Source organism: Morone saxatilis, unplaced genomic scaffold, assembly GCF_004916995.1.
Source record: "Morone saxatilis isolate NCDOM2014 unplaced genomic scaffold, NCSU_SB_2.0 Contig3, whole genome shotgun sequence".
NCBI lineage: Eukaryota > Metazoa > Chordata > Actinopteri > Moronidae > Morone > Morone saxatilis.
The window spans coordinates 12,714,231-12,726,548 of record NW_023339873.1 but is presented as its reverse complement, the minus strand read 5'-3'; the positions used below and the strand labels follow the sequence as shown (position 1 = coordinate 12,726,548).

The 12,318-nt window shown below is 43.8% G+C and overlaps 2 protein-coding genes across 3 annotated transcripts in view; one reads left to right on the top strand and one right to left on the bottom strand.

Moving 5' to 3' along the window:
* Positions 1 to 5,176, bottom strand: part of trmt5 (tRNA methyltransferase 5) — a 5,436-nt gene extending 260 nt beyond the window's left edge. The window contains exons 1-4 of the mRNA XM_035674710.1: positions 5,121 to 5,176; positions 4,377 to 4,972; positions 3,827 to 3,951; positions 3,060 to 3,699 (exon numbers count right to left, since the gene is read on the bottom strand). Coding sequence (XP_035530603.1) covers positions 3,060 to 3,699; positions 3,827 to 3,951; positions 4,377 to 4,972; positions 5,121 to 5,128 — 1,369 coding nt within the window. The 5' untranslated portion in view covers positions 5,129 to 5,176. The remainder of the gene's footprint in view (positions 1 to 3,059; positions 3,700 to 3,826; positions 3,952 to 4,376; positions 4,973 to 5,120) is intronic.
* An 80-nt stretch (positions 5,177 to 5,256) lies between these two features.
* The window catches only part of slc38a6 (solute carrier family 38 member 6), an 11,415-nt gene continuing 4,353 nt past the window's right edge, over positions 5,257 to 12,318 (top strand). For both annotated transcript variants that reach the window (XM_035674742.1, XM_035674743.1), the window contains exons 1-6: positions 5,257 to 5,525; positions 7,223 to 7,353; positions 7,568 to 7,641; positions 8,423 to 8,475; positions 8,598 to 8,637; positions 10,643 to 10,721. In XM_035674742.1, the coding sequence (XP_035530635.1) occupies positions 5,433 to 5,525; positions 7,223 to 7,353; positions 7,568 to 7,641; positions 8,423 to 8,475; positions 8,598 to 8,637; positions 10,643 to 10,721 (470 nt within the window). In that variant the 5' untranslated portion in view covers positions 5,257 to 5,432. The remainder of the gene's footprint in view (positions 5,526 to 7,222; positions 7,354 to 7,567; positions 7,642 to 8,422; positions 8,476 to 8,597; positions 8,638 to 10,642; positions 10,722 to 12,318) is intronic.

Below are 12,318 nucleotides of genomic sequence, written 5' to 3'. Positions count from 1 at the left end.
CACACCCATCTACACACTCACCCTTTCCTCAACCTCTCTTCATGTTTCTTTTTTGCTCTCTTGCCTTCTCTTCTCTCTCTCTCTCTCTCTTCTTCTCCTTAGGGGCCGCAGGGTATAAGTGTACACAGAGGCTCTTCAGCTTTCTTTTGGAAGGAATGACACATGGAGTAGCTTTTTTTGGGGATTTTTTAGATAGCAGGAAGGAGCAGACTTAGCAGGCTGTAATAGCCCTTTTTTCAGCATCTAAAAAGGGCCCCGTCAGTATAACCAATGAGATGCATTCTTCTTTTGATGCAGGAAGCACTTATTGAGAAGACCTCCTCAGTGCTCTGAAGGACAGGCTACAGCAGCTTGCGCCTAATGAAGTTATTTTTTATCACTGGGGCCTTCCTGTTTTGAACTTTGTGTGTTGTTCTCTAGTGGGTGATGAGTTGGTCGTTTGTGTGCAAGAACACTTGATTGACTCTCTAGCTGACTTCTCTCTCACTCTTCACTGTCTTTTTTGTAAGACAAGCCAGGTCTCCTGCGTGATATTTCATGAAATGTTTGACTTTGTGTTTTATTGTCACGTTTCATTGCTAGCGAATTATGTTTTCAACTTTTTATTTTTTCTGGCAAGGTTTTATTGCGTTAGGACAAGCACCTCGTAGAATCTAAAACACAAAGCAAAATATGATTCATTTCAGCTCGTGTAGTCTCACCACACCCTTTTCCTCCCCGTCCATCTCTCATTACACACCGCCTCAACTCTCTGTCTCTTGAGTTCGTCCCCACAGTGTTTTTTTTAGGCTTTACTCTGTTCAAGCGCTTTGAATGGGCATACAAGGAAATTCCAGAGGGTGTCTGTGCTCTTTGATTTTCCGTTTCACTTTTGAAGTTTCCCAGCTCGCCACAGTGAACAGGGGCCAGCAAAGCAGACTGTGTGAGGCTTTGTTTGCCTGCCAGGACTATGAAGTTCTGGAAGTTTGGTGGGGGGGGGTTAGCGGGTAGACAGTATTGACAGGCAAGGCTACGTGTTGTCTAAGTTGCGGGCACTTTGTTTTTAGCTTTTGTAGTCAGATTGCTACAAGAAAGCAGCTAGAGACATATTGTGTGCAGGTTTTCTCCCTCAGTGATCGCTTTTTGATGGCACGAAAACAGTGGACGAAGGATTAGGCGGGTTGGGGTGGGAACAAGTCCACCCCCCTTATACACCACACAACTCATATGTTTTAGAGGGGGATCTTTTCACTTGTGGGGGGACAAGATGTGGAGGACTGAAATTACTTCTTTGACTTGTTTTTCTGTCTGTGCATGAATTTGTTTTAAAATAACAGTGACTTTTGGCTTGCTTAGAAAACCTGAAAAGGGGCTTTTGGCAGGATACATCTGTAAAGCCTTAAAAAATAAAAGGGGGACACCTAAATGACTTTATAGAGCCATGTGGAGAGGCCTTTTGGCACAAGGTGTTCCAGTGTTGGTGTACGGGGTAGGTCGTTCTTCGTTGGATCTCATCAGAAGGGCCAAAGGGGGTCGGAGGCCAGAAAGAAGGTAATTCAAGTTTGGTGGGATTTAAGAAGAAATAAAACACCTTTTTTACCCCACTTTTTTTTTTTTTTGTTCCCCCCAAAAAGTTACACTTACAGGAATAGCTTTTTTGTGGGAACAGCTTCCTGGCTGCCAGTCAGTCACATTATTACAACATACTCACTATCTGTTTTATGACCAGGTCTCTCTGTGTTTCTCAGTATCTGACACGTGCGGGATTGCATGCCTCAGGACACAGCTGGGAGGATACACCTCAGCTTTGGCAATGTCATATGAGCTATTCAGGAGTGCTTTCGGTGGGCTGGTTCCCTCAGAAAGGACTGAACGCATCCACAGCTCAAAGAGCAAAAGCATTGGTTAGAAATGTGATAAACGGATATTAATAACCGCACAGCTGCACCATGGGGAGAGGGAAAAGTGCTTGTGGTGGAAAGCGCTTTAACTGATTTTTTGGTCAGGTCTTTTTATATTTTGTGTTATTTTTTTATATTTAAATAAAATCACAATGAAACAGCAGAGAATCTGGCCCGTTATCTTGCTATAGATTTTTTAAAAGTGAAAAAAAAAAGGTATGATGTTCTAGAATACATTCTTTGTTGTGTGAACAAAATGGAAGTAATTTACCGTTAAAGTCGGGTTATCGATTTTTTTCTTATGAGTAATGAATGCAGAGCCAACGGCTTGCTAATAAAAGCATCAGTAAAACGGTCTTCAAAAAAAACATTTTCTCAACTTCAAAAATTTCCTTTTGATTCGCTCATAAATTGACGGGTCAAATATGACAACTACATCGAATCCGTTAGCTTCTTCACACTTCTTGTTCTCTTTTGGGGCCGGTTTTCTTTCTGAAGGCTCTGTGCGAAAAACAAAAAATTCTGTTTAGAATTGAATTAAGTGGTAAAACTTTATTTTATCCACCAAGTTGGAAAATAGTTTCTTTGAGCCATCTTGCAGTAAATCACAGAATATACGAACAACACTGACGGTGAAGACTATTTTCTCGATATGTGATTAGGTCTCTGATTTTTTATCGCTAAAAACTTATTGTAGTAAAATGTCAGACCGTTTAAGATCCCATCGCTGAAAGTGTCCCTGAACACTTGGCCATTGCTATTAGACAATTTACTTTACATTTAAAGTACATTTATTTATTTATTATTTATAATTTTTGGTGATGTGCACACGATGTACTTTAATGAACTTCTAGGGAATTGATCGGATCGACTTTGGGTCGACTGACATCTCGCCATGGAACAGGAAGTTGTCATAACAGCCGATCATCACTGCTTGCAGTTTTAATTTCATTTAATTTTCTTACACGCCTTGAAATCAGGAAGGGCCCGCGACCCCCTGTAAAGCTTTGGCGACCGCTAGTGGGGGTCCCGACCCACAGGTTGCAGACCACTGCTGTAAGGCACACTAGAGTTGTAAACAGGGAATGTTAAGTTTCCACTGTAATTCAGTTTCTACTGTTGCGAAAGAGCTCCCAATTTATTACTAAGTTCCTCACTGTTGTATGAGTTAACTCTTACCAGTCTGTTCGTGATCACTGCTGAAGAGGACCTCTTTAGGGAGTGTGAATCTCACACACATCATATCTCTGTTGGGTGCTACATTACGCACAAAATGCACAGAACACCGGTTCTCCAAAGGGAATCCGAGGCTGCGGGAAGCCAACTTCACCACGTCCGTCTCAGGGTCGCCTTTTTTAGAGAAACCGTAGCAGTGCACTGTGGGTAGGTTCTCCTCACAGGAAGGCTCCTGGTGCAACAGACCTCTGAATGCATCCAGGAACTCCAGAGCCAAGGCAGGCAGGTTCATCACAATGTGAACAGCGTTTTTTTCCTTCAGCAGCGCAGGCAGCTCCTGCTTCACAGGTCCCTGGATGAACGCTCTGCCGTCCAGGTTAAAGGTTCTGACTTTTTTCTCCACCTTGCCGAGTTTGCAGTTGTGCTGTAGCCATCGGTAGGACTCGGGGTTGAGATCGTTGGCCAGCACGTTGGCACCCAAGCGGGCTGCTGGGATGGCGAAGGGTCCGACGCCAGCGAACACATCAAACACGGTGTCATCACGTTTGATGAGCTGCACCACACGCTGGTGCTCCGTGCTCAGCCGAGGATTCCAGTACACACGGGAGAAATCAAACTCGTATGTCACCCCGTTTTCTTTCACCTGCAGCACAGATGAAGATTATCTCAATGATGTGAATATATGTGAGACTGACTACCAGCGGATGGTGCCATGTAAGTATCTGTGTATCATTAATGTGAAATAAATGCACACTTGTGATTTAACCTACTTTGGCGACCATGTTCTCCTCTCCAGCTAGCACCTCCATCTTGAAGTTGCGGTAAGTGGAGTTGATCACGTTTGTCTTATTGACCACACAGGTAATACCGGGGTTTTTGTCCATGATGACTTGACCTACAATGAAAGTAGCCTGGAGGTTAGCAATGGATATGATTGACTAACTCTGAAATCTTGTCTTTGTTCAACCGTGGTCACTAAAATTACACATTTAGACACATTTAGGGAGGAAGGGAAAAAAAATAAAAACAGAACGTAGTAGTTGTGTTAATAAAGGAAGTAATAATACAAATATGTAATGCAGCTGCAGCTCTCTCTGTCATTTTGCACAATTTATGTGCAATTGGATATCAGGAAGTTTTCTGAGGATGCTGATAAAAAGTGTTTCCGCCCAAAACCAGACTGGAGGGCACGGATATAAATATCAACATTTCTTCCTCTAAAGAATTACTCACACGAGTTAATGTGACAGTACAAACTGTAAATAAATGGGTGGAGAAACATCTGTATGAACCCCTTCTGTTGCAACACCTGCCTCTCACCTATGAGGTTCTTGTACGGGAGCTGGTGGTCCCTCAGGTTCATGTGTGCGATGTGTCCCACCCGGCTGAACGAAGAGGTCACATCCTGACCCTGGGGGAGCACAGCCTCCAGCACTTCCTCGCTCTTCAGGTTGTGATAGGTGAGCTGCAGATCGTAGTGCTGCAGCTCCTGAGCGACACCGAACGCCCTCAGAGCCTCAGCCTCAGCTTCACTGAAGGAGCTTGGCGAGGACACTTTGTGGGGGTCCAACAGGACTAAACGAAAGTCACTACTCCCCTCTTCATCCTGCACCACTCTGGGCACCCCTGGGCGCTGGATGGACGACTTTTTCAGGCTCTTTACCACTTTGTTTAAGACTCCAGCGGGCACCCGTAGAGCTGGGACAGTGATAGTCTGTGTGAAGGCTTCTTTGTCCAGACAGGTCATACCCCGGACCTCTGGAGGGGGTCGGTACAATTCAGGCTCCATTGTGTTCACAGCTAGGCCAGAACCAAGCAGGGCTGGCCGTGAGGCTGCAGAACAGAGGCTCCGGTGCACAGCGGCCGCCTTTACGTTTCTTTGAGTTTGTGAAGATGCTAAGACTCTGAGAAGAATCCTGAAATGACAGAAAGGCTGCTGTTATGAGGCACAAAACGCATCGCAACTGTGAACTGGGAGCTAAATGTAACAAAACGACGCGACCAAAGGCTAAATAAATACTAATTATGCGCCTATTTTGGAGAAAATTCACATTCCGAGCTCACCTCAACATCCTCCGTCCTCCAGCACGCTTCAATGCGTCATCCACGGTCGACAAGAGCGGACTGGTGATTGGTCGAAGGAGCGGAGAGTCGATTGCTGATTGGGCAGTCTCCGCTCTGACGTGTCAAACGCGACGGAAGAGAGGGGCACGTGACGCACAGTGATCAATAACAACAGAGATCAGCTGATGGGCGAGTTAAGCAGCAGAGTTTAAAAGTGATTAAACAGAAGATGGTTTCATAACTGCGCAGGTTGGAGCAGCGGGAGTTTTTTTTTTTTGTAGTTTGTGTCGAGAGTTTCGTCGAGAGTAGAAAATGAGCATCAATGGAAATATTAACACAGATCTATATCGTGAATGTGCAGCCGGGGACCGCGCAGGCTGCGAAACAACGCCTTTATTAACTAATGTAAGTGTTAAAAACAGCATTATGTGTTAGACAACTAAGAAACAGTGCTTCGGTATCAATGTGTGAACTTCAGGAATAAGCAGCAGTGACTTTTACCTGCACAGGAAAACTGTGTGACGTCTACGTGCTTGGAATGACAGACATCACGTGCTTATTCTGGAAAACTTCTCAGCATTTTCTGTTTCCTCTCAGCTTTCTGCCTCTGTCAGCACTTACAGTCCACCCGAAAGCAGAAATTACAGTGTGGTGTAGTTTATATTGATTTCATATATAAAGAAGAGGTTCACTGATTTACACAGGACATTCAGTCTGCTCCTGATGATTAGTGTCACAAACAGTTGCATTATGTTCTGGTGCTCTGGAAGAAGTCTGCACACTTTATCCCTTCATTTTATTTGGTTTAAACTTCATTGTTTTGCTTAAAAAATGTCAGATTTAAAGTTATTGAGTCCATCAGAAGCAGCCTTAAAATGCAAACTATGAGTTATTTTTCTCTTCTTGTAGAATATAAATTCCTCAATTATAAAAGAACATTTCTAAATTCTCAACAGCAATACAGACCTATAACCTTGGTGCTACAGCCTTGATCAAAACACATATCGATGGTGATGAACACTACACTACCAAATTATACTGTCTGTTTTGGTTCGAGGTTTTATTTTAGTCTTCTTGAGCATTGAAAGTGTTTCCATATTGTAATGAAGTCTCTGTCAGCGTGGACAGTTGGAGCTCTTGATTGTGAGAGACACTGGCCTGTTGTCGGTCTCTATGATGTTGAACAAAGGAGTAAATGAGTAAATGTATATAAATTCTATTTTGGGGTGGATTTTGTCTTTAATGTTTTATTAATCTAATCCAGGCAATTGCATATTAGTGCAGAAGCAACGAAATGTGGATCTGTGTAGTGTCTTTGGGTTCATCAGTAGTAATCAGTGTAGGTGGATGCCAGTAATCCCAGTTCATAAGCATATTTATCAATCCATGTCAGTCATTTATTGGTTTCCTCTGAGCAGAAATACACACTTACATACACAGGAAGAGGTAACAGTAGAAATAGACACGCACTTAATTTAATGAGCCATTGTTAAGATACTTAATTAAACTAATTATGGTAAAACATGTCTCAAATGACTTTACAGCAAACGCATCATCTAGATTAATACTCTATTTTTACTCTATTAGTTTGTGTCATATCACATTATTTATCAATTTAATCTGCTGCTTTTATTATTTTACATTGTAGCCAGTCTTTATTTCCATCTGGTGTCATAGTTTACTTCCTGTCTTTCAGTACTGTAACCCAGGGTGAATCAGATTCAGCGGCCCGCAGGTCAATCCGAGCTTGTTGTGACACTGACACCAGAGTTGCCACTCGTTCTCTCCAGGATATCCCCTATTAGAGAGGTCAAGCAGTTTGGGCAGCTCCCCTTATCCTGAGCTCAGGCAGCTGTCCCACAGCCAGCAGCTCAAATCCCACCCCATCCATTCCCATTTCCATTCCCTGATCCTACATGCCACTGCAGTGTTGTTTCATGACATCCATCATCAGGGCCGGCCAGTTGTTCTTAATACTGTCAGGAGCAATTCTCTTAAAGCTCTTACAAAAATAATCAGATGTCTTCTGCTCCTTTGTCTTCACACTCATTGTTTACCTCTTTATCTTTTATCTAAATGTTATCTCTGCTGTGTGTGTGCAGGGACCAGTGCAGACCAGAGCCAAAGGAGCCTCCTTCGCCTCCTCTGTGTTTAACCTGATAAATGCCATCATGGGCAGCGGTATACTGGGTCTAGCTTATGCCATGGCTAGTACTGGAATAGTTGGGTTTTGGTGAGAATCCTGTTGTGCTATGTGTCATTGAACGTATTTCATTTTGATGCAAATCCAAATGAGCAAATAAAGTCTGTCTAAGTCTCTCTAAGAATGCTTACATTACATCTTCTACCACAGTGCTGTTGAAATATCTGTCACCTTTTTAAATACATGCAACATAAATACAACTACATGTTCAACAATTCCTGCTCTGTGTACCTTTCCTCTCTAGTATCCTGTTGATAGTAGTGTCCACCCTGGCAGCGTATTCTATACATCTCCTTCTGACGCTATGTGACCAAACAGGTGAGTGATTAACAATGGATATAACAGTCTAACTTTAGATAAGCACATCCCTGAGTGTTTATCCAGGGGGTTTCAACCAGATTTATTTACCCACACCATTGACTGTCCCCCTTACTCCCCTTGTGATTAGATCATTGATCAGGGAACCCAGATAATATGTTGTCTAAGCTAATGTTATCTCTTTGTATCTTTGTTTTTGTCTTCTTTTACTTCCTAGGAGTGATTGAATCAACCAATCAGGACAATTTAAAAAACAGGTCACTATATTTACACATTAAAGTGTGTTTTCTGTTTTTTGGTTGTACCACTGCATATGCTTTTAAAGCCTTTTATAGCTCAAGAGTCCAAAGTCTGATAAATTGCCTCAAGTGATGTCACTTGAGTCGGCATTGCTTGGAGCTGAAGACTACAAATTAGAAAAAAACAAAACAATCTGGAGGTGTGGGGTTAGAAAGAAGTGACGTTACCAGACCTCTGTAGCCCTCTCCTCATCTCTGTTGCAGGCTAGCAACTCAATTAGCATCCAACTCAAACTCAAATCTCTGACTGAACTGTTGGCAGTTGAGTTGCATTGTGGGTAATGTAGGCACTAGTTTTTGACAAGAAGAATGCATGGACTAAAACAGATTATTTCTGGTTCTGCTGCCTCAATTTAGACCCTTTTTGTTTTAATCTGTCCATTGTAAGTCCGACAATGTTATAGGAGTGCAATGCTAAATCAGTAGAGTTCTCTTTAAGTAGCTGAGTAAGTCTGATTTTGTTTTTGATCCAACTCTCATAGGTATCAATTCATATGAAGACCTTGGAGGTAGAGCCTTGCAAAAGCCAGGAAAAGTAAGTGTTGCCTTTTGGTTTCGTGTGAGTTCGGCCTGTCAAAAAAGGAATTCACTCACTTATATTTTCAACACGACCAGGAAACATATTCACACTAACCGCCTTTTCAAAATTCTTTGTAGGTTATGGTTGGAATTGCTATCGTCATCCAAAATATTGGTGGTAAGTCAGCCACCATTTCACTGTACAGTTACATACATTATTTTTGACATGTTGGACATAAACCGATTTTGTGGTTTTTTAGAAGCAGAGTGGTGAAGAGGGTGCAGAGTGCTGCAGGGTCAGACTATGGCCAGTTTATTTCGGAGGCAGATAGTGCCTCCTGCTGGTGCTCAGAAGCCTCTGTGTTGGATGTTTACTCCCTCCTTCCTGTAAGGCTATTATCTAGATTCCCTGATAACCTTTGACTCTTTAGCTGCTGTCCTCTCAGCCCCCTCCCACGGGCCTGAAACCTGACTTCTTGTCTAATTGATCACTGATGGTAAACCCACCCAGTGTTGAGTAACCTAATGGGACCCCTCCCCACTTCTCTTTCTATGCTACTGCCATCTCCTCAGCCACAAACTGCGCTCCTCAGACAGCGGAGAGCTGAGGTGATAGCTCCTCTGCAGTCATTAGTGGCACGGCTGAGTGGATTATTGCCGTGCCCTCTGGTATGTTTGTGGTTTTCCCAGCATGGGGCAGTATGTGTGAGAGTGTGAGAGCCAGCACTCCAGCATGCATCTGTCTACACCCCGGGCCCCTTTTATAAGAGTGCAATTAGCCTCTCTCTGGGTAAACATTCATCTGCACTGCCAAAGCCTGATGGGCCAATTGACCTTAATTACTGACCAGCCCAGGGCTCTCTCAGCCTGCCTCTCCCCTCACTCTTAATGAAATGAAAGTGGCTCTGTCTTATGTTGGACACACTCTCCCACTGTTTGGTGACCACACACAGAAGGTTTACATTAAATTTCCAATGAATTTTTACGTGCATGCTTATTATTAGAATATGTTTTCCTACTACTTGGGCAATAACAATCCTTTTTCTTCACTCAAGGGCCTTTTTTGTTTAGCGATGTAAGTATTTTACCACCACGAATTCCCATGCAAGTGTTGTGCTTACAGTGACCAACTGCATGCAACTAAACCATTGCATCATGCCTGTTGTGTGATCCCTGTCAGTGTGTCTGTATGGGTTTGTGTGGTTCAAAAGAGTTTTGTTTTTATGGTTCTTTTTAAATTTTTGGACAGACTTTCACAGGGAAACTTTTTGGCTAAAACACTAAAGCGACTGCTGCCTCAGAATAATCTCTTATTGACAGATTTTAGTGCTTATAAATGGCAGTTTTTCCACAGAGTGTCCTTGCGTCTGTGTGGGCTGGAGGGTTATTGGAGGAATTTTCTTTTATAAACAAAGACAGGATCTGAGGGATTATGGACTAGGCTTATTTAACGGCTAGTGCAAGACCTGCCCCTGGGGCAATAAGGTCCCAGCTAACTCTGGCTCTGCCTCGCTTCACAAATTTAAATCCCTTAACATTCTCTCCCTTTATGACTGACCACACACTGCATCTGAATCCTGATTCAACCAGAAACATCCTCTCCACCTGGTGCAATCTCCATCTCTCCTTTCCCCATTTTCCTCCTGGTGTTTCGGTGGGGGGGGGGGCTGGTATGACCCTCGGGAAGTGACCCCGATCCCCTCTCTGATTGGCTGTCTGTGGAAGGCTGTCAGAGCCCGTCGGAGGCTGATAATATCCTGTTTCCTAGTGAGGTGGAGCAGGGGAAGAAATACCTGGATTAGCGTCAGAGATCATTATTGTTAGCATTCCTCCCCCCTTCGCACTTCTTCATCCCGGCTGCTACTCCCGGTCTCCAGCAGTTGGAAGATCTGCATATTGTCTGCTCCTCCGCACCAAGGGCTTTGCTAGTGATCCCCCTTGAGCTGCCTGCCCCACCCATCTGCATTAACTCAGAGCTGTGGTACCCCCTCCGCCCTGCCTTCCATTTCCTTGCGCTGGAAAACACACACCACCCTCGCACAGCAACTTAGGATTGCTTGTGGCGACATACAGTCATCTGCTATGTTTATGATGTAGTAGTTTGGTATGATTATGTGCTTTTTTGTTTATTTGATTTATAGAAAACACATTTTCTGAAGCCTTTTTTTCTTTTCTTCCCTCAGCCATGTCATCCTATTTGTTCATCTTGAAGTCGGAGCTTCCTGCAGCCATCGACAGCTTCTTGAGCGCAGACAGCACAGGGTGGGTATATACAGCACAGTGAGCTCCCTCTCTCACCAGTAAGGAAATTTGGTACAAAATCTGTCACAGCTGCGGGTAAAACCAAGCCATTCTTTTAGATTAGATGCACTAAGATAACGAATGAGTCATTCCTGTTCCCATGATGTTGCAGATTATACCTTTGGCCTTCAAATAAGTCAAATTTGACACTTTTGCACCACAAAGCTACACAAACTGGAATTTGTAGGGTAATGAGAAACGTATGAATAATGCGGTAGAAGAAGATCTCTCACCAAACCACAGTACACTACTAATACTTTGTCTGCGAGCCATTGAAGGGTTACTCGTGCTCTGTGTTGTATAGCCCGAAGCATGCCCAGAGGAAATGTATTTACGATAGAGAGCCATTCATCACCCATCATCAGCAGCCTGTGTCTTTCATTGGCCTACGTGGACGAGCCTGCAGCTCCTCGCCCTCACAGAGAGCTCCCAGGCCAAGAATGTAACTTCTATCACTTTATTATTGGCCACACTGGTTTAAGCAAGAGTTGTAGCTGCTCTCAGCCCAATCCGTCAACATCTGAATCTTCCACACACAGCTGCTTTGTATTAGTGCTCTCCTTTCACCCCCAAATCTCTCGCACATGTTCCCCGGAATCAGACTGATACAAGGGGATATCAGTTTTGCCATTCTAATTACAGCTCACTGCTGAGGGAAACAAAACATTTCTGTTAATGAGTGGCTTTGGGATGTTAACAGACACATACTCAATTCCATCAAAGCCTAAATAAACGAGTTGTTTTATATTAAAACGTGTTTCTTTTTTCTGGCTCATTTATCATAATATAGCAGAGTGAAAACACAGTTGTGCTCAATCTTTTTGGTCTTTGTCTGCGTTAATGGACTGTGTGTCCTGTTTTAAGTTTTTCTCATTATGTTTCAGTTCAGTATCAAGGCCAAAGACATGGACAGCTGTGGATTTGGGTTTGCACTGTGTTGGCCAGATTTATGCTGATCTTAAACACTGTGGAGATTGACTCATTGGCAGTCAAACTCCAGCCTTAACTGAGAGCTATCCTGCATCTTGTTATAGCGTGAAATGTTCCACATTTCATGGGTTGTCTAGGTATCCTGCGCCTTTACAGTAAGCCTCAAGCCAAATCCTAGTGGTGGTGGAGATTTTTTTTTTTACCTCCCTGTGCCCGTATTACGGCCTGTAAAAGTGGGGAAGGGGGTTAACTAAGCTGTGGTCGAGTGCTTCAGCTAAACTTAGGTTAGAGTAGAAGTGATTGGACAAGAGAGAGTCCAGGGTCAGAGCAGAGGTCTCCCTGACATCCAGTTACAGGGCAGAAACAGCGTAGACGCAGAGACAAATCCATCAGCGCCTATGGTAACGCCACAGCTGTGAAACTGCCAAACAGGGGTCAGTGGGTGTTGATGTGGTCAGAGCAGGTGCTGCTGACTGTGGGAGCCCCATAAAGAGTGGTGGAGCCAGTCCCTCATGACCCCACGCTGCGGTCCAGCATACAGCAGCACCCTTCCCACCCGACCCCGACCCCAGTAGAGCCGGCATGCCTTCCACATGTGTCACTTCGAACAGTGCCCCCCACCCCCCTT